The following is a 27,391-nucleotide window of genomic DNA, read 5'->3' as shown; positions in this document are numbered from 1 at the left end:
TCTAACGTTCAGTCTGCACAAGACCCAAAACACATGAAGGGAGCGCGCCGCGCGGCGTCCAAAAAGTTTCATTGGCCGACTCTCCTGAGGCGCGTTCACGTGTCCTCGTTGTCTGGAGACATCGGCGATGTCTCCGCCTTCGTCCTGCTGTTGAACACGGAGGTGGAACTTTGCTTTTAGTTTTGACTGATGAATATGAAGGTAAGTCATATTTCGGATTTTGTACGACAAACAAATATGTGTTGACAGTCGAGGTTGCGGTTTGCAGTCTTTAATGACTGGCTTTGTCTCTTCCTTTGTTTTTGAAATGCACACACCCAATTGGAGCAATGCATTTGAATGGGGGAAGAAAAAGTGGCAAGGTTTTTTTTTTTAAATTATTTGAATTTTATACTTGTTTTCGGTAAATGACTGGCATTATTAACAATAATAACGACAATCTTGGTGGTTAGGTTGATTTACTATATTGACCTCACATTTTTGAGGTTCTGGGTTGGGCTGGTGAGGTGGAAAAAGTGGGATCAAGTAGTGGTGCGCAAGTTATGAAATTGTACGTTTTTAACTCCAAAAAGTGCGTTTCTTTACCAAGAGAATAATGTTTTCTTCTGAAAAGCTCCGTGTGACACGGGCCACTTAACCCAAAAATAATCAGATTAAAGAATTACAGCATTCCTCAGCAGTGTGCCACCAGGGGACGGACGAGTTGCATCGTTGTGGTGAAAAGCAAGAAAACTCAACGTTGTATTTAAAAGAGATGCCATTGTGAAAATAAACATCGCACCTTGATGTGCGTGCGTGCGTGCGCGCGCGCGCTCATGGCAGATAACAAGGGATAGTAAAAAGGTTACTCACGCCAAAGCGCGTCACTGAGTCTCGTTTTAGAGACGCCCAAAATCATTTGGAAAACTCAAATGAAAATGTTATGTTTTTTTAACCTGATTCATACTCCACAGATGAAGTCCCATCCCTAATCTCCGAGCAGTTGTGATGGAGACGGTGGTGATCGTGGCCATCGGGGTACTCGCCACCATCTTCCTGGCATCCTTGGCCGCCCTGGTGGTGGTGTGCCGCCACCGCTACTGCCACCCGCACCACCTTCTGCACCACTTTGATTCCAAGTGGGCGTCAAAATCATTCATTAGGTACACCCGGTGGTCAAACAAGCAAGTGATTGACGCGCACTTCCTGCTCCATCCATCCATCCATCCATCAGGCCTACGGTGGACCTGATCGGCGCCATGGAGACGCAGAGCGAGCTGTCAGAGCTGGAGTTGGATGACGTAGTCATCACCAACCCGCACATTGAGGCCATCCTGGAGAACGAGGACTGGATCGAGGACGCCTCGTAGGTGTTTCTGCATCAGCAAACGGGGTTAACGTTACCGATGGCTTTTTTAAAAGTTGTTTTTATCGCAGCGGATTGGTCTCTCATTGCATCGCCATCCTGAAGGTAACAGAAGAAAACCTTCGAGAGGAGTGACTGACAGACTTTTAAGGCCGTTTGCCTTTGTAGATCTGCCACACGTTGACGGAGAAACTGGTTGCCCTGACAATGGGCTCGGGGGCCAAAGTCAAAGCGCCGGCCAGCCTGGCTGACATCATCACTGTGGCCAAGCGCATCAGCCCCAGGTGATGGATGTTTGTTTCCCTCTTCAAAGTCAAAGTCTTGGCCACACTGCTAACACTTTGGTTTGTTTTGAACAGGGTGGACGACGTGGTACGGTCCATGTACCCCCCTTTGGACCCCATTCTGCTGGACGCCAGGTGACAATAGAAATCAACTTGTGTGACAATGAGACTGTGGCACACTTGTATTGTACCTTTGAAGGTTTTTCCCACCACAGGGCGACCGCTCTTCTCCTGTCGGTGAGCCACCTGGTCTTGGTCACCCGCAACGCCTGCCACATGTCGGGCAGCCTGGACTGGATCGATCAATCGCTGCACGCGGCCGAGGACCACATGGTGGTTCTGAGGGAGGCGGCCCTGGCCTCTGAACCGGAGCGCGCTGTCCTCAACGGGGCCGAGGGCCAGAGGGAGCATGCCATCTAGACCGCGCTTTGGAACTCGGAATCAATTTCTACTGCGTTGTATTGTTTATTAGATGATCTTTTCTAAGCACTCGGGCACCACATACAGTACGTAGTTTGTCGTGTGTGTGTGTGTGTGTGTGTGAAGTCGATATAATAGCCTCTCATATATTCTACCTGCAATTTGTACAGATAAAATGGTTGTTGTACTGCGTCTTGTTGAAAAGGTACATAAATAAAGTCGAGCTACTTTGACCATGGTTTTTTTGTGTTCATTTGGCAAACAAGTCCTCAGGTTGGTTTCAAGTCAGCTTGTTAGCAGCTGGAGTACTCTGGCTTCAGCTCCAAAGTAGTCTGAAAGGCACAGAGTCACAGAGATGACAATGGTTCAATTCAAACGAAAGGCACAGAGTCACAGAGACGACAATGGTTCAATTCAAACGAAAGGCACTCACTCGCAGAGATTACAATGGTTCAATTCAAACGATTGCTCTCCTGCTTAGTTCGGTAGACTAAGTCAGCGGGGACGCACTTTGAACGACTCGCACTGAAATGTGGCGATAAAAGACGCAGCTTCCGGCCTGTTTGATGCACTGAGCTCCCGCTGGTTGACGTGAGGTCTACCTGCAAGCGGCGGTCGGACCGGAGGCCTTGGGCGCCCGCGCTGTCAGGTGAGGGGCTTTGTTTTGTCCTGGTCTCGGTGAGCTGGGCCAGGGCGTCCCGCACCGAGGTCAGCTTGCCCTGCGTCCGTGCAATCGACACGCTCGTCTTAGCGCACGCGGGGAGGAGACGCTCGGGTTCAATAAGCCATAGGTGAACAAAGAAAAGCAAAAAAAACTATTCCGGCACACGCGCAACAATTGGCTACTCATTGACGAAATGAAATTCCATCGTCTTCCATAATACCGGCGTAGGAACCCTGACCTCAGACAAGTCTGGCAGGCGTGTGCGTGCGCATCAAGATGAAGAATTAACATGGATGGATGGATGGATATAAATCATGCTGCACCACCAAGGTGAATGAGCATTTGACTCCATCTTGGCACACGCATTTGCTCCGCCGTCCGTGTGTTACATGATAATGTCGTCGCCGCCACGCACCGTGGCTGTAGCGCAGACCTGTCCGAGGGCTGCCTCTTTCCTTTCCCAGCCAGGGAACACGTTAGTGAAGGTCAAAGGCTCAGAGCCCTCCAAGATGAGGTAAGCGTGTGGCGGGCGTCTCGGGTTGACTTCTGTGTCACAGAGACAGAGAGCAGCGCCGCATTTAGCTCTTTCTCAACTAACTTCTTTTGCGTGCTTCGGCCGACGTTTTGCCTTTGCAGTATTGCAGCGCCGTCTCCATGGCGCACTTCCTTTCGCCGTGCCACTTGTCCGCTTGCTCCTCGGCCGTGCCGCGCTGCCACAGATACACTTCAAAGCGGTTGTCGAGCAGGAACAGCGCTGAGGGAGGGAGAGTCGGAGCGGTGCCGGTCAGGTCGGGTCGGGTCGGATGCAAAGCCATACGTGTCAAAGTGCAGATTGGGCTCTCACCGGGTGGCGGCGCCACCGCCGCCTCATACAGGTTATCCTGAACAAAAGGCATGGCCGCCACAAGGCCCGGCGAGCGAGACGGCCCGTGCAGCTCCTGGGCTCGGAAGGTGCCGGTAGAGGCGCTCAGGTGGAAGAGGCGTGGTGTGAACTTGTATTTACCTGGATCTGGCGGGCGGGCGGGCGGCAAGCATTTTGAAAGGTTCCAGCAAAACCTGGCTAATACTATCATAATGGTGCGATGGAGCGACTTCAAGTCAAGTCCCATTGACTTGTGTCGCAAGGGTTAGGCTTCAGAGGCCCAGTTCCTACTTAATGACTAACGACGTTAACCATGCTCTCTCTCGGCGTACTTTGTAACATGCAGTCATAGGCCTTCCTGTCCATGCCTCCCAGCGCCGCCCAGAAGTCAGCTGGCTCTGAACCTTCCTCTACGGCCTGGATCTTCACAAGACTCCTTTTACTCAGGCCCAATTCCTCCGGACACCTGAGGCGCAAGCGCACACAAACGAGCACGCGTCAGATCTCTCGCGAGCCCTGACCAATTTGATGGCGAGAAAATGAAAGTCACCCTCGAGCGAGGCACTCGGCGGCCCTCTGGGAAACGTCCCGGCAGCTGGCCAGAGCCTTACAACCGGTCCAAAGGTACAGCGCCGCCTGGTGGCCGTTGATCAGAAGCAGAGAACCTCTGGAGCGCAAAGAGGCGCAGCAGCATTCCACCTCCAGCAGCGAGCCCTCGTCGGGGAGCTCCCCTCGGACGGCAAACAGGCGCCACGTGCCCGCTTGCTCTGCTACCGGGAAAAGGAAGGCATGCAAACGCATTCAGTCACAAACAAGCCAGCGGTGCGGTGCGGTGCGGTGCGGCGCATCGATTGCATTTCCAGCACCTGCGTGAGAAGACCAGGCCTCTCGGTGGCCTTGATGAATGACCAGAGCTCCCTTGAAGAGTTGGAGGAAACACGGCGGCTCTTTCCCTTGGTCAACCACAACCTTCAGCACCAGCCAAAGAAGCATTTAAAAAAGATGGCCTTTCAGAATAGACAGAGCGACGATATCGAGGAGGCAAAACCTGATGGATGAGCTTGTGTCACCTGTGATTCTCCATCGTTGTCAAGCCCGATGGAGAGAAAGGCCACAGTGTCCCGTCCACTCACGTTGGAGCGACGTCCTCGCCACACAAAAAAAGCCGTGCTGTCGTCAGCGCCTTCCCCGGTACTGTACGTCCAGCGGACCACGTACGAGTCTCCTTGGTGAAGTTGTCCCGCATTCTCCAAGGGAACCTCGCAGTCATCAAACTCGTGGACGTGCCACACGTCCACCGCCACGGTCCTCAGTCCCGGCGCGCTCGAGCCGGAGCCCCCGCGGAGGCCCACGCCGGCCAGCGTGCTCGGGGACGCTCCGGCCGCTGTCGCTTGGCCAGACACCAGAGCTTTGGCGTCGCAGGGCTTCAAGTGGTCACACGGTGGCGTCACTGAGCGGGACTGTTGCGGAAAAGAACAACGGATCGATAGTTACCAGATCAATCAACTCTGACAAACGCTCCAAAATATGTCGAATGTACCATCGCCGCACAATCCCGAGTCTCCCGGATCACTTCCTCCTCGTCTCCTCCTCCTCTTCCCGTCCAGTCCGAGAACTTGTCTTTGAACAGAGCCGTCTCGTCGTTTTCCCGCACGACGCCAAACAGAGCCCAGCTGGGACGGCCTTCGCCGATCCTGGAAAAATAAAACCAAATCAACGCGTGACCCGAGCGGGCGCGGCGGGCGCAGCGCTCTCCCTCCGTCTTACAGCTGCGTCTCTGCGGCGTTTTGGGTGGGATTCATGGGGTTGACCCGGCAGTTTCGGTAGTCGTACGCCCCGAGCCACACCTGTCGACTCAGCTGGAGCGCCACCTTCCGACGCTCGGCGGGCACGTCCTTCCCCAGCCACAGGTACACCTCGCCGCCAAAGTCAAACACCAGCACCTGGACAGACACACGGGACTAAACATGATGATGTTATTTGGTAACATCATGCACATTTTGAAAGGGACAATCGTGAGACCTCGTTGGAGTCCAGCATTGAGATGGTGGGCACGGAGGCCCAGGCTTGCTCGTGGGGCACCAGTCTGTTGTCCAGCATCTTGTAAACGCAGTTGGACTCCGCAATGCCACGCTCATAGAGCTCATCCTCCTCTGCTGCACCAGCTCCTGTTTGGAGGCAGCCACACATGTCAGACTACTTCCTGGTTGACTGAGGACCATGTCAGAAGACAAGCCTGACTGACTGACTGACTGACTGACTGACTGACTGACTGACTGACTGACCTCTGTAGGTGGTTCTTCCTCCCAGGATGTTCCAGAAGTTTGTGGCCAGGCTGCTGTCACAGTTCCGCCCCTCCTCCAGGTGGACAACACAGGTGGCATGACATCCTAGGTCTTTGCGGCCTTGAATGAAAGATGCCAACTCGGAGGCCTGAAATACAAACGGCAAATCTTTAAGAATGCTCACTCCAGTCATCACAGCCTACTACATCCGCTTTTTTAATAGAACATGTGGATACAGTTCCTGGACATCCCAAAACAAGCACGAGGCAGGGGAACATTGTACTTTGGCTTTCTCTTCACGGTTGGCCGACTGTCCGCTCCATACGATGCAGTCCTCTGCCGTGAGCAGCAGAAAACAGTCTCCGCTGTTCAAGGAGCTGGCCGACGGCGGGGCCAGGCGGACCTGGACGTGCCGCCTTCCTGTCGGCACACGCGAGACAGCCAGCCAGCCAGCCAGCGTCAGTTTGAAGGATGGAGACGCGATGCGGACGAGGAGCACGCGTGCTGCGCTGACCTTTGATGAAAAGCAGCATGGGGCTGGTGAAGGGTGGATGGCACTCCCGAGGGTCCGGGGAGGAGCTGACGGAATTGGCCTTGGAGGAGTTCTTGGAATCTACGGGGGTAGACACACACTGAAATGACAAAGTTGAAAGGCAAGACATTGAAGCAAAACAGAATGTAGAAGGCGCTGGCTGGCTCACTCTTCTCAATCTGGAGCCTCTCCTCGGCGGCAGCGCTGAGGCCCATGAAGTCCTGACTGACGTCCTCGCGGGCCGCCAGGGCTCGGAGCGGGTTTCGGGATCCCTGGGTACGCCGGGAGGGGCGCACGGAACGCCGGTGCTCTGCCACCGCAGACGTCAGCCTGCTGTCGCACGTGCAGTGAGGGAGGGAGGGATGGATGGAGGGATGGAGGGATGGATGGATGGATGGATGGATGGATGGATGGAGGGAGGGAGGGAGGGAGGGAGGGAGGGAAGGAGGGAGGGAGGGAGGGAGGGAGGGAGGGAGGGAGGGAGGGAGGGAGGGAGGGAGATCTAGTCTACAGTCTACGGAGCTTGGTCTTTGCTCACATGGGAGTGTTGGTCTGGCAGAACAGGTCCAGGCCTGAAGGGGCTCCGCAGGGTGGCCCGCCGGACAAATCACTCTCCGGTGTCACCTCGGCCTCTTTCATCGCTGAGGACAACACGATACATGTTTACTGTGCACAAATGAAATTGTGCCATTTTTTTTGCGCTCAGTTGCACTCACCACCAGATAAGCACGTCCAAGCTTCCGTAGATTGATTGTGACGGATGTCGCTGCTATCCAATTGCGGACATTCAGCACCTAGCAGAGAATTCGGAAAACAGATGATCATATCCGACAAAGAAGGAAAATTGCATTCAGGTAAAGTTGAAGTGTTAACTCACTCGTCTCTTGCGATTTGATCGAGCGAGGCTGCTCTTGTTTACCTTCCTCAACCTGCAGAAAGGAAATGAATATTCGTTAGGATGAGAACGAGCCCAAACGTACCGTTTCGGAGTTTGACCGTCTGAGCGGGACTCTGGTTCTTTGTAGAAGATGCCACCTCGTGTGCCTCGTAGCACTGATTGTTCTGAAATTGAAATGAAAGATTGGTTTCTCTTCAAAACGGCTCCAAAGGTGCATAAACAGGCAGCCACGGAGGGAGGCAGGCAGGCAGCCAGGCAGGCAGCCATTACCTGGTTGAAGCACATGACATACTGAGGTGTAGTGCTGGAATAGACAGAGGCGTAGACAGGTTCCTGTGAAAGGAAAAAGAAGACAGGTTCAAATGCCCATCCATGGATTGATTTCTTGACAAACACTCACTCACCCAACACTGAGGCCTCACCGCATCCTCGTGAGCACTTTCTCCCTAAAATAAACACAAGCATCCACTTCATGTACACCATTAAAAAAAAAAAAGAGCTTCCAGTTTTGGAAAACTTACTGACCTTACTAGTGCTACCATTGGTCATGCGGTGCGCTTGAGCGTCTTCATTCACCGGAGCGACCTGAAGGCACTCTGATGGATCGGCGACTTCGTGACCGTGCCTTTCGGAACAGATGGCAAATCACCCCATAGCAGTCATGAAGAGAACTCCATTGTTTGAAATGAAACTCGTGACTTGTGCCCACCTGCCAGTGCGTTTCAACAGCGCAAGCACGGGCGTGCAGGCGATGGTCTCCCGCCTGGCCCGAACCCTCTGCCGCCATGGGGCGGGCGCCCGTGAGCCGCCATCCTCCCCGGGCGCAGCATCTCCGTGCGAAACGGCGCCGTCGCGCTCCGCCTCGGAAGTCCCGGCGCGCTCCGAGCGGCTCCTCTTCAGGATCCGTCGGAGCCCGGGTTCCGAGTCGCATCTCTGCGTGGCCTGATCGGCGGCGGGCGAGGGCGCCACGTCGGGTTTGGAGCACGAGAGGCGCAGCTCGCTGGGCTTTAGGTTGACGGACGAGGCCTGTTGCCTGTCGCATAGGTGAGAAGACAGAGACAAGGCGGGGAGCTGCACGGGGCCTTTCTGCAGCTGAATACAAAGAAAGAAAGAAAGAAAGAAAGAAAGAAAGAAAGAAAGAAAGAAAGAAAGAAAGAAAGAAAGAAAGAAAGAAAGAAAGAAAGAAAGAAAGAAAGACAGAAAGACAGAAAGAAAGAAACAAAGGTGTGATGGATCGCTCGTATCATTCAAAGCACTGACGCTCATCATCGTGTTCTTCATTCAACTGCTACCAAATGCGCCTTGTAATGACGTCACATCTACTGTATAGCATCCATCCTATTGTCATTCAAGCCACTTACCAGGCTGACCTCCTCCACCGTGATGGGCTGCGTGCGATACCGGGCGCCCTTCTGCCGCCGCCTCTCCGGTGCGCCGTCGGAGCTCGGCCCCTCGGGCAAAGAGAGCTTGTTGAAAAGAGCCAGCTTCTCGCTCACGCTCAGCTTGCAGGTCTCGTCGTCCACTTCCGCCGGCTCCGCCTGGGGAGGAGGGCGCGCCTCCTCCGGCGCCGGACTGCGGCCCGAGAACGCCGCCACAAGAACTTTATTCTCAGGAGATTTGGTGCTGAGATTGTTTTCAGCGTAGTAACAACACAGCGCACCTGACAGCCACCATTTCCTCGCAGGTGATTGGCTGCGTGAGGAAGCGATGGTCGTTGCCCCGCCGCTGCCTGCGCTCGTGGCAGACGCTTCCCGAGCGAGGCTTGAGGAACGCCGAGGCCTCGGGGGCGGCCGTCTTCTCCAGCTCCTGCGCGGAAACATATGGACGGCCCCCGTGATTAATATTGACCCAAAAAGATTTGTACCATTTGTAGTAAGGATACGAGGGGACGCGAAACGGCGGGTCGATATCGCGTGGTAGTAACACGAGCGGGGTTAGCCGCGTCGGGTTACTCGCTCGGCCCGCCTCGGCTAATAATAAGCCGGTCGGCGGCAACATTGGCACGTTTTCACCTCGGTGCCTGGCCTACGCTGAAGCGCAAAAGCGGCACCGTCGGTGGAATTGAGGACAACACCTGTTGGGCCACTTCACATTCTTCAACACGGTGGCGCAGCCGGCGCGACAGCTGTGAGCGCATTTCAGCCCTCCGCGCATCGCAACAGAACATTTGCAAACTCATGCCGAGATCGTCAAACGGCAAGGCTGACTGTCTTTCAAAGAATCTTGGTCATGGAAAGAAAGTGGCTGCTTGAAAGCAAAATGGACCACTTGAGCCATGGTTGGTTCCGGTGAGCAAGTGAGCACAAAGTGCCACCAAAGCGTCCTTCCTCGATGAATAAAGCTGTGACGGCGCACAAATGAACGCACAGTGCTGGGGGGGGGGGGGGGGGGGACGTTTATGAATAGCAATGAGTGTCGACTTTCAGAGACACAAAAGTGACTTACTTTAAATAAAGACATCTTGGCCGCCACACTCATCTGGGCTCTTGCGTCTGTTTTCACGTCAGCTGCAGGACATGGAAAACAAAGGGTAAGGCGGCTCACGTTCAACTGGTGTACATCAGATTGATTCAGTAAGGAATTCACGTTGGGGAAAGTGAAATGTTGTAAGTTTGTCGTCTTTTCGTGTCTCTTGAATGTGTCACCGGCGAGCATGGGTCTAAAAATAGAACGACTCCAATTTTTTTGCATTGAGCAAGAAATGAAGCAAAAGGGAAGGAAGGGCCTCTGGACAAAGGCTCTTTAAAAGCAGCCAAACTTGTGAGGTGCTGTCAGATTTCAGTTCTTGTGAAAAAAGTGGGGTGATGTTGACCTAACCTTTATGACTCTTCAGGTATCAAAGGCGATCCCCAAATGCCACTCACCTTCTTCACGTGTCTCCTCTTGCTCAGTCTCCAGCAGCCTAGAAGAGAGAGGAATGTCAAGGCCGGCCAGCGAATGGGCGAGCGTAGAGCGCTCGAGCGAGCGCTGTGGCGCGCCTACCCGCTGCCGCCGCCGCCGCCGCCGCTCTCTTCCATCTCATTGGCCGTGATGGGCTGAGTCTTGAAGCGCTCGCTGTTTTTGCGCGCGCCGCCTGGCCCGCCGGGGAAGTAACGGCGGGTGCGGCGGCGAGCCCCATCTGACGTGGACTTCACCGTCGGGTCCAGAGACGACGACGCGGCCCGTGGCCCGTCTTGGGAACACCTGACACGCAAGCGTTAGTCTGGAGGACAGCTCACCTAGCGGTACGTTGCGATGCGGCTGGCTCAGAATGAATTGTAAAGGAGCCCGCCCCGCCGTATGGTGCCTTCCACAGTCAATGGGCAACAATGAGGAGATATTACCTTTTGGCTGTGTGCTAAATAGCATATAGAGTCGCTGAATGCATAAAGGCTCACGACAAGCAAACTACCTATTACTTTACATTATGTCAGACATCTTCAAAGGATGAGGAGTTTTGCTGTGTTTGTGACTTCATTCACAGCGGGACAGTCATTTGGACACTAGCGCAACGTAGTTAACCTGCGGCTAAGATCCGGTCAAACGATTGTCACGGCGGGCGCTTACGCCTCGGCTCCATTTCCCGCTTGCTGCAGAAGAGCGCTCTTCAGCTGGCCCACCGACACCCGAGTGCGGAGCTGCTGCTGCGCCGCCGGGTGCTCCTCCCCTGCCGCTGTGTCATGGCAATCCTGCCTGCAGGACAACAAAGAAATCACTCATCTGTCTATCTACTGTAGTGTGTGTGTGTGTGTGTGACTTTCTAAATCCAGTTCGCTTACTTATTTACATTATGTTTCTAGACAGATGCAGTGTGCCAAATTTCATGTGACCAAGTGAAGCTGGCGCTTTTGTGGTTCCACATGGGAGAAGATCAGCGCAGTCAGCGCACACCACGCAGCTTTTTCAACAGTGACTCACCCCGTCAGGCAGACGGAAGCGTCCGATCCATTGGGAACACTGTGCGTCTTGCTGTTGACGTTTTGGGAAGCCATGTGTTGCGCCTGCCCGCTGCCACTGCTCCGTCGGGGGTCCAAAAAGCCCTCGGCGTGTCCAAAGTGCTCAGCCAGCTCCCGCCTCCTCTCCGCCTTGTAGCGGGCAATGCGCTCCGAGCGGGCTTCCAGGACCAGGTCCTCCATGGCGTCCAAGGATGACTCACGTTGGCTCTAAAACATGGCCATGGAGAAGTTTCGGGGCCCTACGAGAGGACTAAAGCTGAACATTGACTGCATCCCACATGTAACCTTTCTCTCTCTCTCTCTCTCTCTCTCTCTCTCTCCTGTAAGGCGAGCCTCGGCAGTGCCAAGCTGGAATCTCCCATTGCACTGAAAGGCAACACCCGACTATCCTCTCTAGGCTCATGACTCGGCAGGTCTTTTCGGCCAAGCCTAAAGTAACTTAATCTAGTGGCTCCTAAACAGCAGCGGCGGCGGCAGCAGCAGCAGCGTCACCCGCCGCCACCGCCACCATCATCATCACCTTCCCGCGGTCCGTTTCCAACAACACGGCCAAAGCCGCAATCGGGTTCTTCGACAAGGTTTGTTGTGGTTAGATCTGTTTTGGGGGTTTTGGTTTGTTTCCGGTTAAGAAAGAGTCAAACAAACAGAGCAAGCATTTCAGCCAATTAGACTAGGACACTGCAGGGAAGGGCCCAATACAAACAACAATCATGATTAAAGAAAGGAGGGAGTGCTTCTGATTGTAAAGTGGACTGAATTATTGATTGTAAAACACATCATTCTGAATTATTTAGTCAATCAAGTCAGGTGATGTTGCTTTCTAAGCTTTAGGATTGGCTACAAAGGCCTCCGAAGGCCACGCCGAATGTACGAACAGAGCATTTGCGGCACTTTGATACAAAATTCGGCCCACCCGATTGCGGCCCGTGTTCAAATTTCCACCGGCCCATAAATGAATAAAGAGTGGCCCGTTGGCACTGGTGACCACAGTAGAAAATAAAGACGTACAAAAACGGATTCTTATACTTCACCGGAGGATGACGGCAGACCCGTGGGCACGTTTTTGGGTGCGTGAGGAAATACGCCGCGAGCGTGCTCAAATCCAAACGCAGCCCTTGCTGCATGACCCTTGTGTGACCCTTTCCGGCTCATTTCTAAACTGGATACCGTAGCAAAGAAAAGGACGGCCGTCCGTCACTGCGGTAAAAATGACGTTTTCAGCGCTGCCCGACAGGGCTCGGATGTCTATAAAGTCAATAAAAGTGATCAACTATGCAATAGTTTGACACTAGCTCCCACATTCGAAACACACAACTGTCCTCCAAGGTGTATATGGCTTGCTCAAACTATGTTCAGACATAGCCAAAGCATCAGAGCAGCATTAAAAACGGATTCAAGGGTGTTAGTGTAAAAGCGCCCTGTCATAAATGACGATTTCCTGTTATTTACGCACAATCAACTTGCAACAGGTTACACGGCAACGCGGTCATCACGCCGCAAGGGGCTTTCATGCACATTATAAATAACAGCCATCCAACACTTGTGTGCGTGCTGCGTGTGTGTTTCCCCAAACTGTGGCCGTCAGCATTCCTGATATTTTAGCCGCCGTGCAGGAAGCACAATGGAACAAAAGAGGCATGAGCCGTGGACTTAGCACCCTGACCGGCTAAGGCTTCTGTTTGCAGCACAGTTGACAAAATATACAGAGGATAACACTCATTCGGAAAACATTTGAGGTGGAAGAGTGAAACGAATGCCAACTGTGCTGCTCTGGTGACAACCAAGGAAGGAGCTGACACGACTTGACGAGTCAACTCACCTCAAAGCTCAAGCGTCCGTGGTCGCCGTCACACACTCTGCTGGTGGTGGTGGTGGTGGTGGTGGTGGTGGTGTTTGCAGCTCGAGGCGATGAAACGTCACGTGCCAAGCTGAGGAGGGAATGTCGACAGGAGAAGGGCATCCAAGAAGATAACGGGGGGCTGCTGCCTTGGATGAGAGCCGCAATTAACTGGATTTCTGGAATCGCTTGGAGAGGATCAGAACAAAATTCAGCAGGAAACAAGCACTTCCACGAAGCTCATGGATAGCATTAACTTGCCTACTAACATAAATAACACAGAGTGACAGCAAATATGCGCACAGAGCTATTTGTTGTTTTGGATTGTGACTGTCAGATATCTCTTTCACTCCCTTGACTTGAAACCGGTTAAAAATCATTTCCAGTTGGAGACAATACCAATCAAGATATCAAATGTAACTAAATGACATTGATTTTGTGTTTTTCAATGAAAGTGATACTTACACGCATGCTGCGGCGAGAGCAGGAACGAGCTCCTCGCTTGGCTTAGTTTGTACTTGACGTTGACAGCTTGCTCCAAAAGTAGTCTGCCCCTCTGCAGGGAAGCCGGCTGGCTGGCTGGCTGGCTGGCTGACTGACTGGCTGGGTGGGTGGGGCATTTACACTACACACGAATGAAGAGTAAAAATAGGGCGACAACCCGTGCTGTGTCTGGATCCATACTCCAGCGGAATGGGCAAATAGTTGGCAAAACAGCAACGGAGGTCTTGGGAGCTGGCTGGCGGTGTCGGGATCAAAAAGTGCCAACTGACGGCTAACTGAAATGTTCATATCAAAAAGTTGAAAGCATTTTTTTAACGAAAGGTGATGCGAGTCGACCATTGAATCAATCTTCTTATTTGGTGACTTAAAAATGCCTGCTTTACTGTATACGAAAGCAATAAACACAAACGTTTCCATGGTGACGTGAAATGGCGCCCGGGTGGGGAAATTTGGCCTAATAATAGTTTGTCTACAAATAGTTGTGCCTGCCTGCCTGCCTGCCTGCCTGTTTGTCTGCCTGCCTGCCTGCCTGCCTACCACCAATTTTGCTATCTGTCACTTCTGCAAACGTGCACTTCCTCAGTCATTCTTGATCGGTGTTATGAAGACGCTTGGGCCATATTAGAATGTTGGCAAGAAATGTTTTCTTTAATCAACGTTGATCTGCTTGAAGGTGAGAAGTCATCAAAAGGCAGTGATTAGTAACGGTTGGAAAGGCAAATCCAAACACCTGTCGTAATGTACTGTGACCGTCAGTCAGTGATCGGGGTCGGAACGCGTTAAGATTCGAACAGCATAAAGAAAGCGCTGCCTTTTTACAGGTAGGTTGGATCAAAGCAAAAACAAAAAGTGTCCTACAAATGTTAGGTGCTCATCATACTTTTGTAAATGTGTCACAACGACACGGAATGGAGTCGATACTTTCCCTCAGGGCTGGTTGAAGAAGGGGTGAGCGAGGGCGGCGGCGGCCGAGATGCGTCTGCTCGGCACGAAGGTCAAACATTGCTGCACGTGAACAAAATGGATGCTCAAGCTGGGCAAAATGGCCATGATTCCACATTGACTTCACTTGAATCCCATGGTTACCGCTTGGCTCCAAGGAAATGCAAGTGACATGATTCAAATTTGCGCTTTTCTAAAGCGTAAGCGTTTATCAACTCACCAGAAGGAGGTCTCTCCCATAAGGGTCCATGCAGAACAGCAGGCACGAACTGGGATTCTTGGGTCCAAAGTTGAGCGAGTAGCCGACGGGGCTGTTCTCGGGCCATTCGTCCTCGCTCGGCAAACCGATGAACCTACGAGGGTCGACGGCGGCCGTGAGCGCATTTTTGCCGAGAAGAGGATTTAGTACGGCGAAATACTCACTCAAAGATCATTTGCAGCTGCTGCGCCTCGCTGATTCCGTTGAAGAGCGGCCTGCGGGACCGACGTCTCGTCAACGTGTCCTTTTTGCGTGGCGAGTGACGCGCTTACTTGAGCAAGAAGAGCTCGGCAAAGATGCACCCCGCGCTCCACACGTCCACAGATGTCACGTAAGAGGATTTGAGCAGCACTTCCGGAGCTCGATACCACAGGGTGACAACCTGCAAAGGCAAATAAGAGCCCGCCCTTGTCTTGTATTTTTAATTGCCCAAAATGGACATCACAGAGTACACAAAAAGCGCACGTACGTACGTACATTTGGCGAGAGGGCAGTGTTAAAAGTGTACAAGCGAGACATGCCAAAGTCAGCGATCTTGACCAGGCCGCAGCTGCTGACCAGGATGTTGGCCGGTTTGAGGTCGCGGTGCAGCACCATATTGACATGGAGAAAGTCCAGGCCACGCATCACCTGCAGCATCAACAACTGGACGCAGAGAGACATCTTCACTTTTGGTGCCAAATAGGAACCATTTGCTTATTGTTTGCAGGGATCCGAGAACGGTTGATATGGAGTAGGTGCTAAAAACGGGGGTTTGGGCTACTGTTGGAGAACAGCACTCTCTGCTGGAATGTCAGGACCAGAAGCAACATTTCACTTCTGCTCCACTTTGTCATTATTCTTACCTTGATGTTGTCCCGGCTGAGTCCAGACGGAGGGGCTTTGGACAAATAAGTGGACAGGTCCTGGTCGATGTACTCCAACACCAAAGTGAGGTCCAACAAGTTGCCCGCCAGCGTGGCCGTCACATCTAACAACCTGCAACAACAAGAGGATTGATTCATGTGTAAATATTCGTTGGATCGATAGTGACGTCGACAGAGGGACTTGGCACCCAGATGCCAAAAGATGGCAGCAAAGCAGTACTTTTATTGCTTTAGCCTGAAAATTGCAAATGAAGTGGGTCAACAACAAGAACAGTCAATGCCAAAGATGAGTAATTGGATCAAAATGTCTCACGTGCTCTTACTTGACAACGTTGCTATGCTGGAAGTACTTCATCCTATCCAGCAGGGCGACCTCGCGGAGGATATAGGAAGGGATGCCGTTGTCGTCTGGCGATGACTGGCTGCAGAAGTGGAACTTCTTCACTGCGAGGAGTCGCCCTTCCTCGCCCACTGTCCTGGCCTTGTACACCTTGCCGAAGGAGCCCTGGCCAATCTCTGCCAGGAGCTCGTAGAGCAGCGAACTTGCGCCAACCTCCATCACCTGGGAGGCGAAAGAGCAGAGCAGAGCAGAGCAGAGCAGAGCAGAGCAGAGCAGAGCAGAGCAGAGCAGAGCAGAGCAGAGCAGAGCAGTTGGGGAAAACGCATGAGTCATTCAAATAATAATAATAATAATAATAATAATGATAATGATAATAATAACTTGAGGCTGTCAATTGTGCCAAAGGGGACTATGGCTGTGCCAGAATGATGCCCAAATGTAACAATTATGATATTTGTTAGTGACAGGGCTACATTTGGTCATACTAGGCAAGTTTCCCAAAGATAAACACCTGAGAAGAAAAGGCAGCAAAGCCACTGTCTCCTGTGAGGTATATTCCCCAAGACGTCCGTAAATGCTATTCCAAATGTTTTGGAATGAGAAGGAAATACGTAGACCCAAAAGTCATTGTTGAGCCTTACCTGAGAAAGGCAATCCCGTTCATTCTTGGCTAAGTGCAAAAAACGTTCTCTCGACTTTACCTACCCCATTCAACATGGCGGTGACGCCAATGAGTCTGAAAATACCTTTTTATGATACAGTTATAAGCTATTATTGAGTGAAAAAGACCCATTTTAATCAATATTGCAAAGTACACTAAGCATGTCACGTGACGAGCTAACGAGTCTATACCAATTAGCAGGTTAGCCTGCGCGATTCATTAACTTGACGACAGTACAATACAGTACAGTACATGACTTTACTATTTACTTTACCTAAAGGGATGATTTGAAATATCTTGCTTCAGTGTCGCTGACGCTCCAGACAAATGGGGCGGGCGGGCGGGCTCTCCTCCCAAAATAAGTGTGCGACTCAATTAGAAAAGCTAAAAGTTAACACCGGCCGTTGACGTGTTCTGGCGGGCTGGCGGTCGGGCGGGCGGGCACCGGTGCTCTGTGTTGTCCACGCACGCGCACATGCCCGCCTATTATGCGCATTCACTTACAGTATTCAGTATTATACAAAGCACATGTTCGTGTCTTAAAAAAGCAAAGCTATGCAAATTACATTCAGAATAACAGTTCATTGTATTTTTTTCAACTGTGCCATGTAAATATAGAGCTACGCACTGACAATAAATCTTGGCGCAAAGTGGAACGGAAAATACAAAATGGTTGTCTTCACTTTTAACGCGGTAGTTTGAAATATTTATTCAGTTGGTAAACATATTACAAACCAAAACAGGAAGCAGTTCAGTAGCTAGATTGATGACCAGATTTGGTTGCATTCCTCTTTCACATCTAAAAACAATATTAGCATTTTGTTACGGTACATAACTATGTTTATATTAGGCGTTTCTAGATTAACGAGAGAGCGCATTATTGTTATTAGAAGTCGAGTATGTATCTTTGCAAACATTTGATACCATTGCATGTTGAGGCAAACGTGGTCGATTTTTCAAATATTGAAACAATTCAAGGCACTGTCGATAGCAGCTTTAGAGTGGAATTCATTGTTTCTGCGTTGGCGGCCTCAGCCAAGCAAAAAGCAAAAGGAGAAGGTTTGTCAAAGCACCAGCTATTCTTCCCGCTTACACCCCTTTATGTTTGGTGTGGACAAACTTGGTCTTCTTGGCCAGGGCGATGGCGTCCTCGTGCAGGTTGCGGCGGAGGATGGCCGAGCCGCAGACGAGCGCGCCGGCCAGTGCGCCCGCGAAGCCGCACAGAAACACGTCCTGACCTATGACAGACAGACGCAGTGTGACAACGGCTGCTGATTGGACAAAGCTTCTAGCGCTCATTCAAATATGTCAACACTGGATGGGACCACGGGACTACCTGTCAAGTAGAGGTTCTTGAACGCCGTCTGGGGCCTCATGTTGGCGCTGAGCTCCGGGGTAAAGCGCTCCATGCCGTGGTCTGCCCCGTAGATCTCGCCTTTGGGGGCGCCGATATAGTGAGTGTTGGTGATGGGCGTGCCTGCGTCGACATATTCCACCTGCGCCCGAGCGAGAGGCAAACGTTTGTTTGTTTATCCATCCATCCATCCCTCCCTCCCTCCCTCCCTCCATCCGGAGCTAATCCCGGGTGACTTTTGGCCAGTTTCAGGGCTCGTATCGAAAAACAAGCCTGGACACTGCAGCAAACATTACCTTGTCCTTTGTGATTTTGGGAAAGACCTCCAGCACCACTTGCAGGGCTGTCTCAATGAAAGCTCGCTTTAAGTCCTTGTAGTCGGACGCCCGGTTGGTCACTTTGTCGTCCTTCCACTCCTCGAACCAGTCGTAATTGGCGAAGCTGACCAGACTCAAGGTGGACTTACCTACCGTACGGCGTCAAACCAAAAATAATCAACGGCTCGCTCACACGCTGCTGCGGCCTCACCAGATCTTAAGCCGCCTACGACTACCTGGTGACCTCTCCTCCCAGGTAGGATCCTTAGCAGACGGAGAGGCGACAAACAGGAGGGGGATGTTTTTCGACGACTCCTCTCTGCTGCTGTCCCTGTATTTGGTCACCCTGAGGAAGAAAACGGCAAACAAGCAAGACACAATGTGTTGAGCCTGAATTACCATACTTGAGACCTTTAAAGTGCAGTAGCCCTTTTTACAATACTAGTGCGGACATTTTGATTCATTATTCTCTGCTTTTTACTGTGCTGATGAAGCGATTACTTAGCTTAGTCCTTTTGCGTGATGTGCTCGCATTAAGCTAGCGCAAGCAGACTTTTGCACTTTGTTGAATCTTTGAAGAACACTTCCTGGATGGAATTTGTACGGCTGAACTTACAGTTGGTCCAAATTGCTCTCCTGAAAGATCCAGTAGTTGTCAGCTTTGAGGCCCAGCTCCTCCTTGGTGCCGTCCAGTCCCACAAAGATACTAAGGCCACCTGCTCCGTGCTTCATCATGCTCAATTGCCTCTGGATTGCTACCAAAACAAAAGAAAATGATAGGTAGACAGACAGACAGACAGACAGAGACAGACAGACAGAGACAGACAGACAGACAGATTTAGGCGGCTGCCCGTTCCTTATTACCTGGCACGGCTTGGAGCTCTTTGGGCAGCAGCGTCTGGTAGGTGTTGAAGATACCCGCGTTGGAGATGACAACGGGCGCATGGATATGTACCTCCTCCTGGCCCTTCATGACGCTCACACCTGGCAGAGCCGTAGCCACGGACAGTTAAAAGCAAACGGAAGCGACGCAACTTTTCCACGGCGGGCGACTCGACGCACCGCACGCTTCCCTCGCGTGGTTGAATAGGATGCGGTTTACGGGCGCTCGCACCAAAACGGCGCCCCCCGCCTTCTCGATGATGGGGATCATGTGGTAGGCGATCTCGCTGGCGCCGCCCTTCGGGTACCAGGCTCCGTTCAGGTAGTGCATGACCAGCAGGCTGTGCATGGCGAAGCTGGCCTCTTTTGGCATATTACCTGGACGGACGGGGATGGAGAAAGTCAAGGGGGGCGGACGGGCAGGAGACTTGTCCAGTCGCATCAAAGCTGCTAACATGAGTCTACCGTAGGTGCCGAAGATGTAGGAGAAGACGGCCCTGAGGTCCTCGTTCTCCGTCAGCTCGTTGACGACTTGGGTCAGGCTGCGGTTTGCCATTTTGTAGAAGGGCGACAGATATTTGACCACGCCGCTGCGGACCAGCAGCTCAGCCAAGAAAGCTGGTAAATACTTGAGCAAGGCCATGAACCAGATGCCTCTGCCCGTCTTCTACAGATAGATCAAAGTCAAAGGCGTGTCAAAGTAAGTCCGAGCGTTCAGCACGTCAGGTCACGTCAGGTCACGTCAGGTCACGTCAGGTCACGTCAGGTCACGTCAGGTCACGTCAGGTCACGTCAGGTCACGTCACGTCACGTCACGTCACGTCACGTCACGTCACGTGCCGAGCTGGCCGTTTGCCACTATCGCACATTTTGACGGCTGCGTATCATCAAAGTATCTGCTCCCACCCCATTCTTCTTACCGTGACAAGTCGCATGTACTCGTCAATGGCCGCCTCCTCGCCCGGGAAGCACTTCTTCAGCTCCTCGGGGAAGCGTGTGCGCCCGCTGTAGATAGGGTAGCGGCGGCGCTTTTCTGGCGGCCCGATAACAACGTGGTCAAACGGGTTCTCCAGGGGCTCCCACTGCAGCTGCCCGTCGGTCATCTGGTCCAGCATGCAACGGAACGGCTTGTGGTCCTGCAGGTCGCCGACGTAGTGGATTCCTACGGTGGACAACGCCTTGCGGATGGATTCCGGTCATAATGACAACAATCCCCATGGTTTTTCTTACCGACGTCAAACTCGAAACCCTTCTCGGTGAACGTGTGGCAGCATCCGCCTGCCCGGTCATGCTGCTCCAGAACCAGGACTTTCTTTCCCACTTTAGCCAGCAGCACAGCCAGGCCGAGCCCGCCGATGCCGCTACCGATGACGACGGCGTCTAAATTGTCAGGAACTTTACTGGCCAGGAAGCCTGGACACAATAACAATGCAGATAATGGAGTCAATATGGCATACCGCACGCACCTTGCCCTACGACTACTTGGAGTTTGGTAGGAAGGCGCAAAACCTGTAACCGTTGGAATGAGAACAAGATTCATCCGTGAATGAGGTTGCTTGTACGTATGTGAAAATTGTTCAGCTCCTCTGGAAAACCAGAAGTGCGGGTGACATAAGCGTCGGAGACGTGACGCTATCCACGATGGCGGAATGCAGGTGGACAAGTCTGCAAGGCTTCTTTGCAACACTGCCGTCAAGTAAGTTAACAAACAAATCAACTCATTGGATTCAGTACCCTTACAAGGACGTTATGTGCCCACCCAAACAAAAGCTAGCGACGCCCCTGCAGTGGAACAAACGCGTGAGGAGCTGTCCATGGACCACATCAAATGGAACTCGTCCGTTTTACCTCACTTGTTCGACTACCTAGTTAATTCAGGTTGTACGAAAGGTGGAATGGACAAACGAAGTCGGTGAAAAGTTCCTCGTGAGAGCAAAGGCTACTTCTAGATTCTAAGAACAACAGCTGCGACTCACCTTGTTTCAACACCTTATTTTTCTCTTTGCGGTTATGGACCATCGGCTTCAGGGGTTCTCGCGTGTCCGTATGAAAGGGATTCGAGCCGATCGTAGCGCTATGTTTAGCGACATATTTAAGACAGCAAACAAGTAAGGCCACGCTAATAATCGCTAAAGTAAGCCACATTGCTGCTTTGGACTCCCTTCTTCGGCTTGACGACGGCGGTGACGGCGGCGGCCCCGGTAGTGCTAAAAAGCGAGGAAGCACATTCTTCTTCTAGCAAATCAGAGCGCGCCTTCAGGTTGAATCGACCAATCACAATCACTCAGGAGTCCCAGGAAGAACGCCACAACAGTCGACCTCTGTACAATCGCGGTTGTCCCCCACAAATAGATTTTTATTTTTTTAAATCTAATTTTAAATACGGTTGCACAGCAATAACCACCATACTAATTGACACAATAATCATTTCAAGTATGTTGTTTCCGACAAGAAAAAAAACAAGATCGCTTTCTGTAGATTTTATTTCTTGCTCCAAAAATGTCATCCACAGCTTCACTCGCAGTCATTGATTTACTTGAAATAATGGCAAAAAATCCCAAAAGCTTTTTTTTTGTTTTTGAACCCATCCCCATTTGCGCTCTTTCACAACTGCCATTTTAAAGGCGAGACGGCTTTTTTTCACACATCCAAGCTTCTATTTAGATTTTTGAAACAGCATATTTGCAGTCGTTCTCTTACTATCTAGTAGGAAAATGCAACGCTTCAGCAAATAAGTCATTGTATTAGTGAGCTTTAACAGCAGGTTTATTATTAACAAAGGTGTCAAAGTCTGGTGCAATCACAGCGTGGCTTATCAGGGTGAAACCCTTGCTCACCTTGTTGATGGCGATTCAGCTTGTTATCTTCTAGAATGACGACTGGATGAGAACATTTGAGATGATCAAGCAGGAATGGGGAAAAAGCCCTTGCTATTATATCATGTTAGATGATTACCACATCATGAGCTTCCTATTTTAAAAGTCTTCATTTGAACTCTAGGTCAAATTTTACTTTGGGGGAAGGGGGGGGGGAGCACTCCGAACATAAAAACAGTAGTGGTGTGCATTCGGGCACAATTTAGCAGTGGTGGTGTTGGTTATATACATGGATGTTTGTTTTTCATAGTTGGATTGCAGTCATTCTTGCAGACTGTGTGTGTGTGTGTGTGTGTGTGTGTGTGTGTTGGTACAATCACCCTCCAATGTCAAATATTGGCTTTGATGTAACCGCAACAGCTTCAAAGTTCGCCTGAAATGGGGGGGGGGGGGGGTGTCTTGCCCTGCCTAGCAGACATAATGCAGGTCCAAAAAGTTCCCAAAAAAAAAAGAAAAGAAAAGAAAAGAATACGGGCAGTAGGTTTCCTCTCGAAAGAGTCTTCGTGCCCATCAGTCAGGTGGCGGGTGCGATGGTGCGGCCGCGGTGGTCTTGTTTTAACACTTTACGCCGGAGGGGATGGGCAGGGTGCCGGCCGGGGGTGCGTCACTGCAAGACCAGGCCAACCTGAGAAGAAGAAATGGGACACCATTTGAGAAATACGGTTAGAAATGGGACAACATTTTGGAGAAAGACAAAAAGGGAAGAATGCAATTTGCCGTTCAAATACGCGGAACGTACCTTTTCCGAGCCCATGTTGGGACACTTCCAATTGTAAAGGTAATACTGTAGATTGCCATCGCCGATGCCAAACTTGAGCTTCTCCAGGAAAGTCTTGTTTTCCATGAGGTCCAGCGCGTTGAAGACGTCAAAACCTTTCTGCACGACAAAAAGAAAAGAACAAGTCCACGCTTAGTGGACTGGGATGAATTTAGGCCCACAGACGCCTGGTTTCATACGACGCACCGATTTGGCCAGGATGAGGGCGTCGGACATGAGGTCCAGCAGCGGGGTGGTGGTGTGGACGTTGTAGAAGGAATAGGCAGCTTTGAGAGTGCGATGCACCGGGTGATTCATGATGGTGGATGGCAGTGTGTAGAAACTCAGGAAGTCCGTTACTTTCCCCTCGTTCTGCCGGGGAAAGGATGAATTGCGCATACAAGGTTCACCATTTCCGATACCATAGCTGACGATAACAATCGTGGAACTCATGCCGCGTGATGATTGCTGCGCCACTACGACCGCTGCCAGGAACTAACGTCGATTTGATTGATGAACTGCCATATTCTCCAGTTCCCTTTACCTCCACCAGGTATGTGTCGATGATATTGTCACGGGGCAGCAACCAGTGGGACACCTCGTCCTGGTTCATGACGGGCACCAGGTTGAACTGGCTTAGGTACTCGCGCAGGAGGCGACACACGGCCGCCACGTCCTTCTTGGTCATCGGCCGCAGGCCAGACGTCTTGGGGGCCTGCGAGGAAGCGCAGTAGGTGTTGGCTGCGCGACAAAAGAGGCTAGCTAGCGAATGGTGTGAAACGTCACGCAAAAAGGACCTCAGGCAGGCGGTACAACTTCATGGTGCGCTGCATTGTCATGTTCCTGCTCAGGTGGGAGAACTTGACCTCGATCAGTTTGCGAGGGTTCAATGAGCGATGCCAGTACCTGCGCAGGCAGCAAAAAGTTTGAATACTAGTTGTATTCCTACCTACGTACCTCCACCATATAAACATCGATTCTGCTACGAGTGATTAGGGAAGAAGTGAATGGTTCCAGACAGAGGCTTCACTAACCGGTCAGGGCCCCCACCTGCACGTGCCCACGGGCTTGGGCAGGACCACCCCGGCCGTGTACACCGCCTGGAAGATGCCCTGCATGTTGACGCGTCTGGTGATCTCCCGGATCAGGACCGGGGCCACTCGCTTGGCTCGGAGCTTCTTGTGGACGCACAGGAAGTTGATCTCCACCATTTTCTTTTCACTAAGATAAAAAGGTCAAGACCCATATCAGGACTTTGTCTCTTTGTATGACAAGGACGTTCGACTGCGTGCGTGCGTGCGTGCGTACATGTCGTAAATGCGGATGGTGGCGGGGATGGCGCTGATGAAGCCCACCAGCTTCTGGTTGGAATTCACCCTCACTCCGCAGTGCCACTGAGGCAGCCAGCCGGGGGGCCGCAGAGCCCTGCGGATGTGACATAATGCCACCAATTAGATCAGAAACAAGCAGTGAGATTGGAAGGCCATCAAAAGGGATGAAAACACTCACCAGAGCAGGAAGTCGGGCGAGTAGTCAAACCGAAACATGTTGTCGTCATCTTCCACATAGTTCTCATTGAGAAGAGTGTAGAGCTCCTTGAGCTGGTTGGGGGGATAACACGTTTGTTTTTTGGTTACATGGTTTTAATTCTGCCGCACTTTCACTCTATTTCGGAGATAGCATCGTGCATAGTGACAAGAAAAGAAAAAACAAAAGTGGAATTAAATCAAAAGGTAATGCTTTGCTGACATCGTGTGGAGAAAGTGTGTAATTACATAGCCCTACTCCAAAAGGGGTCAATTTTCACTCTATTTGGGTCAGGGTTTACAACCCACATCTTACCACAGCAGGGTTGCCCAGGTCCAGGGTGTCCCAACAGAAGCCTTGCGGGAGGCTGTAGGGCTCCTCACGGATGTGGTCCTTGTCGGGTTCGATGGAGCCGTGCGATGTCACAGTCTCACCTGGATTCCAAACACGGGATAGTGGTTCAGTCCGGTTAGCATGTATGGCTGTTTTTGTTGGTGTTGCTCATACCCAGCTTGGGCACAGGCTGCGTATCCCAAAACTGGTAGCTCCTCCGGCTGGCCTCCTCCATGGTCTTGGCGGGACCTTGGCCGATTGAGAAGAGTTCGATGGCCTTCTGGATCTCTTGCAGCTTGTCAGCGGGCAGCGAATTCACCTGTCGCGAGACAGACGACAGGGTGAGTTTAAAAATCCGTTGGGTTTTTTTGTGCGCATTTCAGATTTTCACAAATTGCGGCCGAGTCTGCCGTTCCATTACTGTAGAGTTGAAGCTCAAACAATGACAAGTTGAGACTTGCAGCAGAAAAGTATGTCCAGTAAATTACGAGCAGCTGCATTGGACTTAAACATTTGAATTGTTCATGCCTTCGCGAGGGGGTCTTGAGAGGTTTCTGTGGGCGCGCCGCTCTTTTTCTTCTTCTTCTGCTTCCTCTTCTTCTTTTTGGCACTGCTGTCGTCGCCCTGACCCCTGTCACTGGCACACAAACACAAATAAAAGAAACAACACGGAAATGTAAGATTCATTTCAAAATGTCACGGGACAAACGACAATCTCTATTGATGAATATTTTCACTCATTATAGGAGTTTACCTGAACGGAAGTTAATGCATCTAGACCCATTTTGAAAAATCTCTTTTAATCCCCATGACTAAACAATAAAAAAGAACTCCCCCACGGTCCACTCCATTCTCTACCTAAACCGCACTCCTCTTCACATCTTCAGCCGTACGTATACCCCCGGACTTGCTCGCCAACGCACCCACTCATCCTTCTTCTTGCGTCCCCAAATTTACGCAGGATAATCTCCTTATTGTCCGAGGGCGACGGCGCACAGATGGCACGTCACGTGACCTTTGGAGCAAAGGGGTGACGGACCATGCATAAATACATGCGTGCATATACAAAGGGGGGCAAGTGAGGGGCCAGGGACAATGGACGACAAACAAAACGTTATGTGTGGGTTGTTCCGTGGGCTTCCGTGGGCTTCCGTGGGCTTCCGTGGGCTCCCGTGGGCTCCCGTGGGCTCCCGTGGTATATGTACAGGAAGGATTCATTGTATTGAATAGACTTAGACAGAATACAATACTGTTGCACCATTTTAGGCCTCAACCATCAAGCTTGGGAAACACTGCAATTCTCACTCATCCACATTTGACCAACTAAAAAGAAGAGACAGGAATGCATTGATATTGGCTTCCACGTCTTCATCACCATTGAAAATAAGAATAGACATTTTTTGAAAGTAGTCTATGTAATATGGGTTGCGGTGGTGAATAAAAGGATGACGTTGACAAGGGCGTCTTTGTAGGGCGCAACGCAACAACTTTACACTTGTTTCTTGCTGCCCTCAATTGTTCTTTATTTAGACTCCGTCAAAGAAAGCCACATATTCTCACAGACAAAAGGGTTTGACAGCTAGCTCGAGAAGCTAATTAGCACAACGTTAACGGTGCATCAGCGCGAACGCCATGGTTTGCTCAGACGCATTGAACATAGTCATGAAGCTGAACTTTGAATGTGTCACTCGAGTCAAAGCTATGTTGTTATTCTGTAGGCGCGCAAGCTGAGGAATACTCATCCGTGTCGCTTAATAGCTTTAATTTCATGTCGACTACAACGCCTTGCTAAGCGCCGGCCGCAAAGCTGACATGAGATACCGCCCACTTTTAACTGCTGCGGACCAGTCACATCGCAGAACAGTCGGCCAAACGGTCTCCCCAGCCAATGGGGTCAAAGTAAGGAGGCGGGACATTTTTCACGGCTATTAGCTGTAGCATTAGAAGCTAATTACCAAAACGTCAACCGGGATCAGCGCAGACTCCTTTAGTTGATGAGACACGAACAGAAAATTCAGGGTGAGCTTTGAACGCGACGGAGTCAAAGCTGAGTTATTGTTTTGTATCTGCATAATGTCTGAGTCTCCAATTTAATAGCTTTGTTTTTTAAAAACCAACTTTCGGCCGTGCATCGAGCCTACTCCTCCACGATGACGTCACATGAAATGACTCCCACTTCTACTGTTCCCAACCAATGGAATCACAAAGCACGCGGGCAAACGTTCTCTCCAGCCAATAACATAAAGGCAAGAGGGCGGGACAGTCCCCACTAGCTTTTCCCTGACAAGCTCACCGTGGCCAGCGTGCACTCGCCTTTCACTTTATTCCATTATCCCATGAATATTTTCTCACAACTCCGCGACGTCCGGCGAGCGGTCTTACCCATCGTCGAAGTGGTGCTCTTCATTTTCACAGTCGCTGCAGTGTCCGTGGTCCTCTACGTCTTCTTTCCCCGGCAGCGGTGCTGTCTCATTCTCATCCGCCATTTTCAACCAGGAAGCGAGACGACGGCGCGTCCGCGAGGTCTTTAAACGTCCCTCGCTGTGATTGGCCAGTTGGAGAATACGTCAGCAACTATCACTCATATGTATGTCTTCATCGTTGAACGTCCTCTTGAGGGATAATCAGTGTTTTTATGGCATTGATTTTCATTTGGCCTGGTCATTTGGGGTAATAACATGAAGAATGAAACATTTTGGACAGGAAAAAAT

The 27,391-nt window shown here is 51.2% G+C and overlaps 5 protein-coding genes across 15 annotated transcripts; 1 reads left to right on the top strand and 4 right to left on the bottom strand.

The window, feature by feature from the left end:
• Positions 1–10: 10 nt before the first annotated feature.
• On the top strand, positions 11–2,287 carry tmem98 (transmembrane protein 98). The gene is made up of 7 exons (XM_088356957.1): positions 11–201; positions 954–1,118; positions 1,214–1,345; positions 1,417–1,450; positions 1,514–1,629; positions 1,705–1,764; positions 1,845–2,287. The coding sequence occupies exons 2-7, from the start codon at positions 988–990 to the stop codon at positions 2,047–2,049; spliced, it is 678 nt and encodes a 225-aa protein (XP_088213083.1). The 5' UTR covers positions 11–201; positions 954–987; the 3' UTR covers positions 2,050–2,287.
• Positions 478–14,054, bottom strand: svilc (supervillin c). 9 transcript variants are annotated; one of them, XM_088356919.1, is made up of 33 exons: positions 13,528–14,054; positions 13,045–13,250; positions 11,188–11,464; positions 10,837–10,962; positions 10,273–10,473; positions 10,155–10,192; positions 9,736–9,797; positions 8,951–9,096; positions 8,652–8,862; positions 8,000–8,382; positions 7,816–7,915; positions 7,695–7,736; positions 7,561–7,623; positions 7,389–7,454; positions 7,270–7,321; positions 7,109–7,186; positions 6,931–7,033; positions 6,562–6,725; positions 6,375–6,473; positions 6,144–6,280; positions 5,861–6,008; positions 5,598–5,743; positions 5,343–5,518; positions 5,116–5,269; positions 4,646–5,035; positions 4,442–4,544; positions 4,126–4,345; positions 3,908–4,041; positions 3,558–3,722; positions 3,342–3,467; positions 3,147–3,259; positions 2,652–2,795; positions 478–2,381 (listed from the first exon to the last, which is right to left on the bottom strand). In XM_088356919.1, the coding sequence occupies exons 3-33, from the start codon at positions 11,403–11,405 to the stop codon at positions 2,343–2,345; spliced, it is 4,347 nt and encodes a 1,448-aa protein (XP_088213045.1). In that variant the 5' UTR covers positions 11,406–11,464; positions 13,045–13,250; positions 13,528–14,054; the 3' UTR covers positions 478–2,342. The 9 variants fall into 9 exon arrangements, with proteins under 9 accessions (XP_088213045.1, XP_088213051.1, XP_088213049.1 ...); XM_088356925.1 differs by having other exon boundaries at positions 2,652–2,768; XM_088356923.1 differs by having other exon boundaries at positions 4,126–4,342.
• Positions 14,055–14,187: 133 nt separating this feature from the next.
• Positions 14,188–17,186, bottom strand: cdk21 (cyclin-dependent kinase 21). 2 transcript variants are annotated; one of them, XM_088356955.1, is made up of 8 exons: positions 16,909–17,186; positions 15,957–16,195; positions 15,613–15,745; positions 15,245–15,412; positions 15,040–15,149; positions 14,932–14,982; positions 14,729–14,861; positions 14,188–14,571 (listed from the first exon to the last, which is right to left on the bottom strand). In XM_088356955.1, exons 2-8 carry the CDS (start codon positions 16,190–16,192, stop codon positions 14,494–14,496), a joined length of 909 nt encoding a protein of 302 aa, XP_088213081.1. In that variant the 5' UTR covers positions 16,193–16,195; positions 16,909–17,186; the 3' UTR covers positions 14,188–14,493. The 2 variants fall into 2 exon arrangements, with proteins under 2 accessions (XP_088213081.1, XP_088213082.1); XM_088356956.1 differs by lacking the exon at positions 16,909–17,186 and adding an exon at positions 16,615–16,865.
• Positions 17,187–17,317: 131 nt separating this feature from the next.
• retsat.2 (retinol saturase, tandem duplicate 2) lies at positions 17,318–21,413 on the bottom strand. Of its 2 annotated transcripts, none has more exons than XM_088356946.1 (11): positions 21,164–21,413; positions 20,418–20,600; positions 20,108–20,349; positions 19,653–19,854; positions 19,368–19,565; positions 19,170–19,289; positions 18,922–19,060; positions 18,539–18,651; positions 18,285–18,454; positions 17,971–18,130; positions 17,318–17,872 (listed from the first exon to the last, which is right to left on the bottom strand). In XM_088356946.1, the coding sequence occupies exons 1-11, from the start codon at positions 21,330–21,332 to the stop codon at positions 17,724–17,726; spliced, it is 1,845 nt and encodes a 614-aa protein (XP_088213072.1). In that variant the 5' UTR covers positions 21,333–21,413; the 3' UTR covers positions 17,318–17,723. The 2 variants fall into 2 exon arrangements, with proteins under 2 accessions (XP_088213072.1, XP_088213074.1); XM_088356948.1 differs by having other exon boundaries at positions 18,542–18,651.
• Positions 21,414–21,652: 239 nt separating this feature from the next.
• Positions 21,653–27,181, bottom strand: LOC148384700 (glycylpeptide N-tetradecanoyltransferase 1-like). Its single transcript, XM_088356954.1, has 12 exons — positions 27,063–27,181; positions 25,209–25,317; positions 24,855–24,999; positions 24,663–24,781; positions 24,330–24,421; positions 24,129–24,245; positions 23,871–24,041; positions 23,618–23,726; positions 23,365–23,535; positions 23,028–23,192; positions 22,803–22,940; positions 21,653–22,688 (listed from the first exon to the last, which is right to left on the bottom strand). The coding sequence occupies exons 1-12, from the start codon at positions 27,164–27,166 to the stop codon at positions 22,668–22,670; spliced, it is 1,461 nt and encodes a 486-aa protein (XP_088213080.1). The 5' UTR covers positions 27,167–27,181; the 3' UTR covers positions 21,653–22,667.
• Between the last annotated feature and the right edge of the window lie 210 nt (positions 27,182–27,391).

The sequence above is a fragment of the Syngnathus floridae genome, chromosome 17 (genome assembly GCF_059516105.1).
Source record: "Syngnathus floridae isolate MCC-2025c chromosome 17, RoL_Sflo_1.0, whole genome shotgun sequence".
Lineage (NCBI taxonomy): Eukaryota > Metazoa > Chordata > Actinopteri > Syngnathiformes > Syngnathidae > Syngnathus > Syngnathus floridae.
Note: the sequence above shows the minus strand (reverse complement) of the source record. Positions and strands in the feature narration are given on the sequence as shown.

What these genes read in the sequence shown, in the direction of transcription:
- tmem98 (XM_088356957.1), top strand. Translation starts at nt 988, where the DNA reads ATGGAGACGGTGGTGATCGTGGCCATCGGGGTACTCGCCACCATCTTC. An exon ending in ATTGCATCGCCATCCTGAAG is followed by an intron (nt 1,451 to 1,513) that starts GTAACAGAAGAA and finishes TTGCCTTTGTAG; the next exon opens with ATCTGCCACACGTTGACGGA. An exon ending in GCCAAGCGCATCAGCCCCAG is followed by an intron (nt 1,630 to 1,704) that starts GTGATGGATGTT and finishes TGTTTTGAACAG; the next exon opens with GGTGGACGACGTGGTACGGT.
- LOC148384700 (XM_088356954.1), bottom strand. Translation starts at nt 27,166, where the DNA reads ATGGCGGATGAGAATGAGACAGCACCGCTGCCGGGGAAAGAAGACGTA. An exon ending in AAGCCCGTGGGCACGTGCAG is followed by an intron (nt 23,727 to 23,870) that starts GTGGGGGCCCTG and finishes CTGCCTGCGCAG; the next exon opens with GTACTGGCATCGCTCATTGA. An exon ending in TCGACACATACCTGGTGGAG is followed by an intron (nt 23,193 to 23,364) that starts GTAAAGGGAACT and finishes TTTCCCCGGCAG; the next exon opens with AACGAGGGGAAAGTAACGGA.
- retsat.2 (XM_088356946.1), bottom strand. Translation starts at nt 21,332, where the DNA reads ATGTGGCTTACTTTAGCGATTATTAGCGTGGCCTTACTTGTTTGCTGT. An exon ending in GAGAGCAATTTGGACCAACT is followed by an intron (nt 18,652 to 18,921) that starts GTAAGTTCAGCC and finishes TTTCTTCCTCAG; the next exon opens with GGTGACCAAATACAGGGACA. An exon ending in GGAGGAGAGGTCACCAGGTA is followed by an intron (nt 18,455 to 18,538) that starts GTCGTAGGCGGC and finishes GCCGTACGGTAG; the next exon opens with GTAAGTCCACCTTGAGTCTG.
- cdk21 (XM_088356955.1), bottom strand. Translation starts at nt 16,192, where the DNA reads ATGGAGGTTGGCGCAAGTTCGCTGCTCTACGAGCTCCTGGCAGAGATT. An exon ending in CAGCTGCAAATGATCTTTGA is followed by an intron (nt 14,862 to 14,931) that starts GTGAGTATTTCG and finishes CGACCCTCGTAG; the next exon opens with GTTCATCGGTTTGCCGAGCG. An exon ending in ATGGGAGAGACCTCCTTCTG is followed by an intron (nt 14,572 to 14,728) that starts GTGAGTTGATAA and finishes GTTCACGTGCAG; the next exon opens with CAATGTTTGACCTTCGTGCC.
- svilc (XM_088356919.1), bottom strand. Translation starts at nt 11,405, where the DNA reads ATGGAGGACCTGGTCCTGGAAGCCCGCTCGGAGCGCATTGCCCGCTAC. An exon ending in ACCGTGAAGAGAAAGCCAAA is followed by an intron (nt 6,009 to 6,143) that starts GTACAATGTTCC and finishes TTTGTATTTCAG; the next exon opens with GCCTCCGAGTTGGCATCTTT. An exon ending in CTATGACTGCATGTTACAAA is followed by an intron (nt 3,723 to 3,907) that starts GTACGCCGAGAG and finishes CCCGCCCGCCAG; the next exon opens with ATCCAGGTAAATACAAGTTC.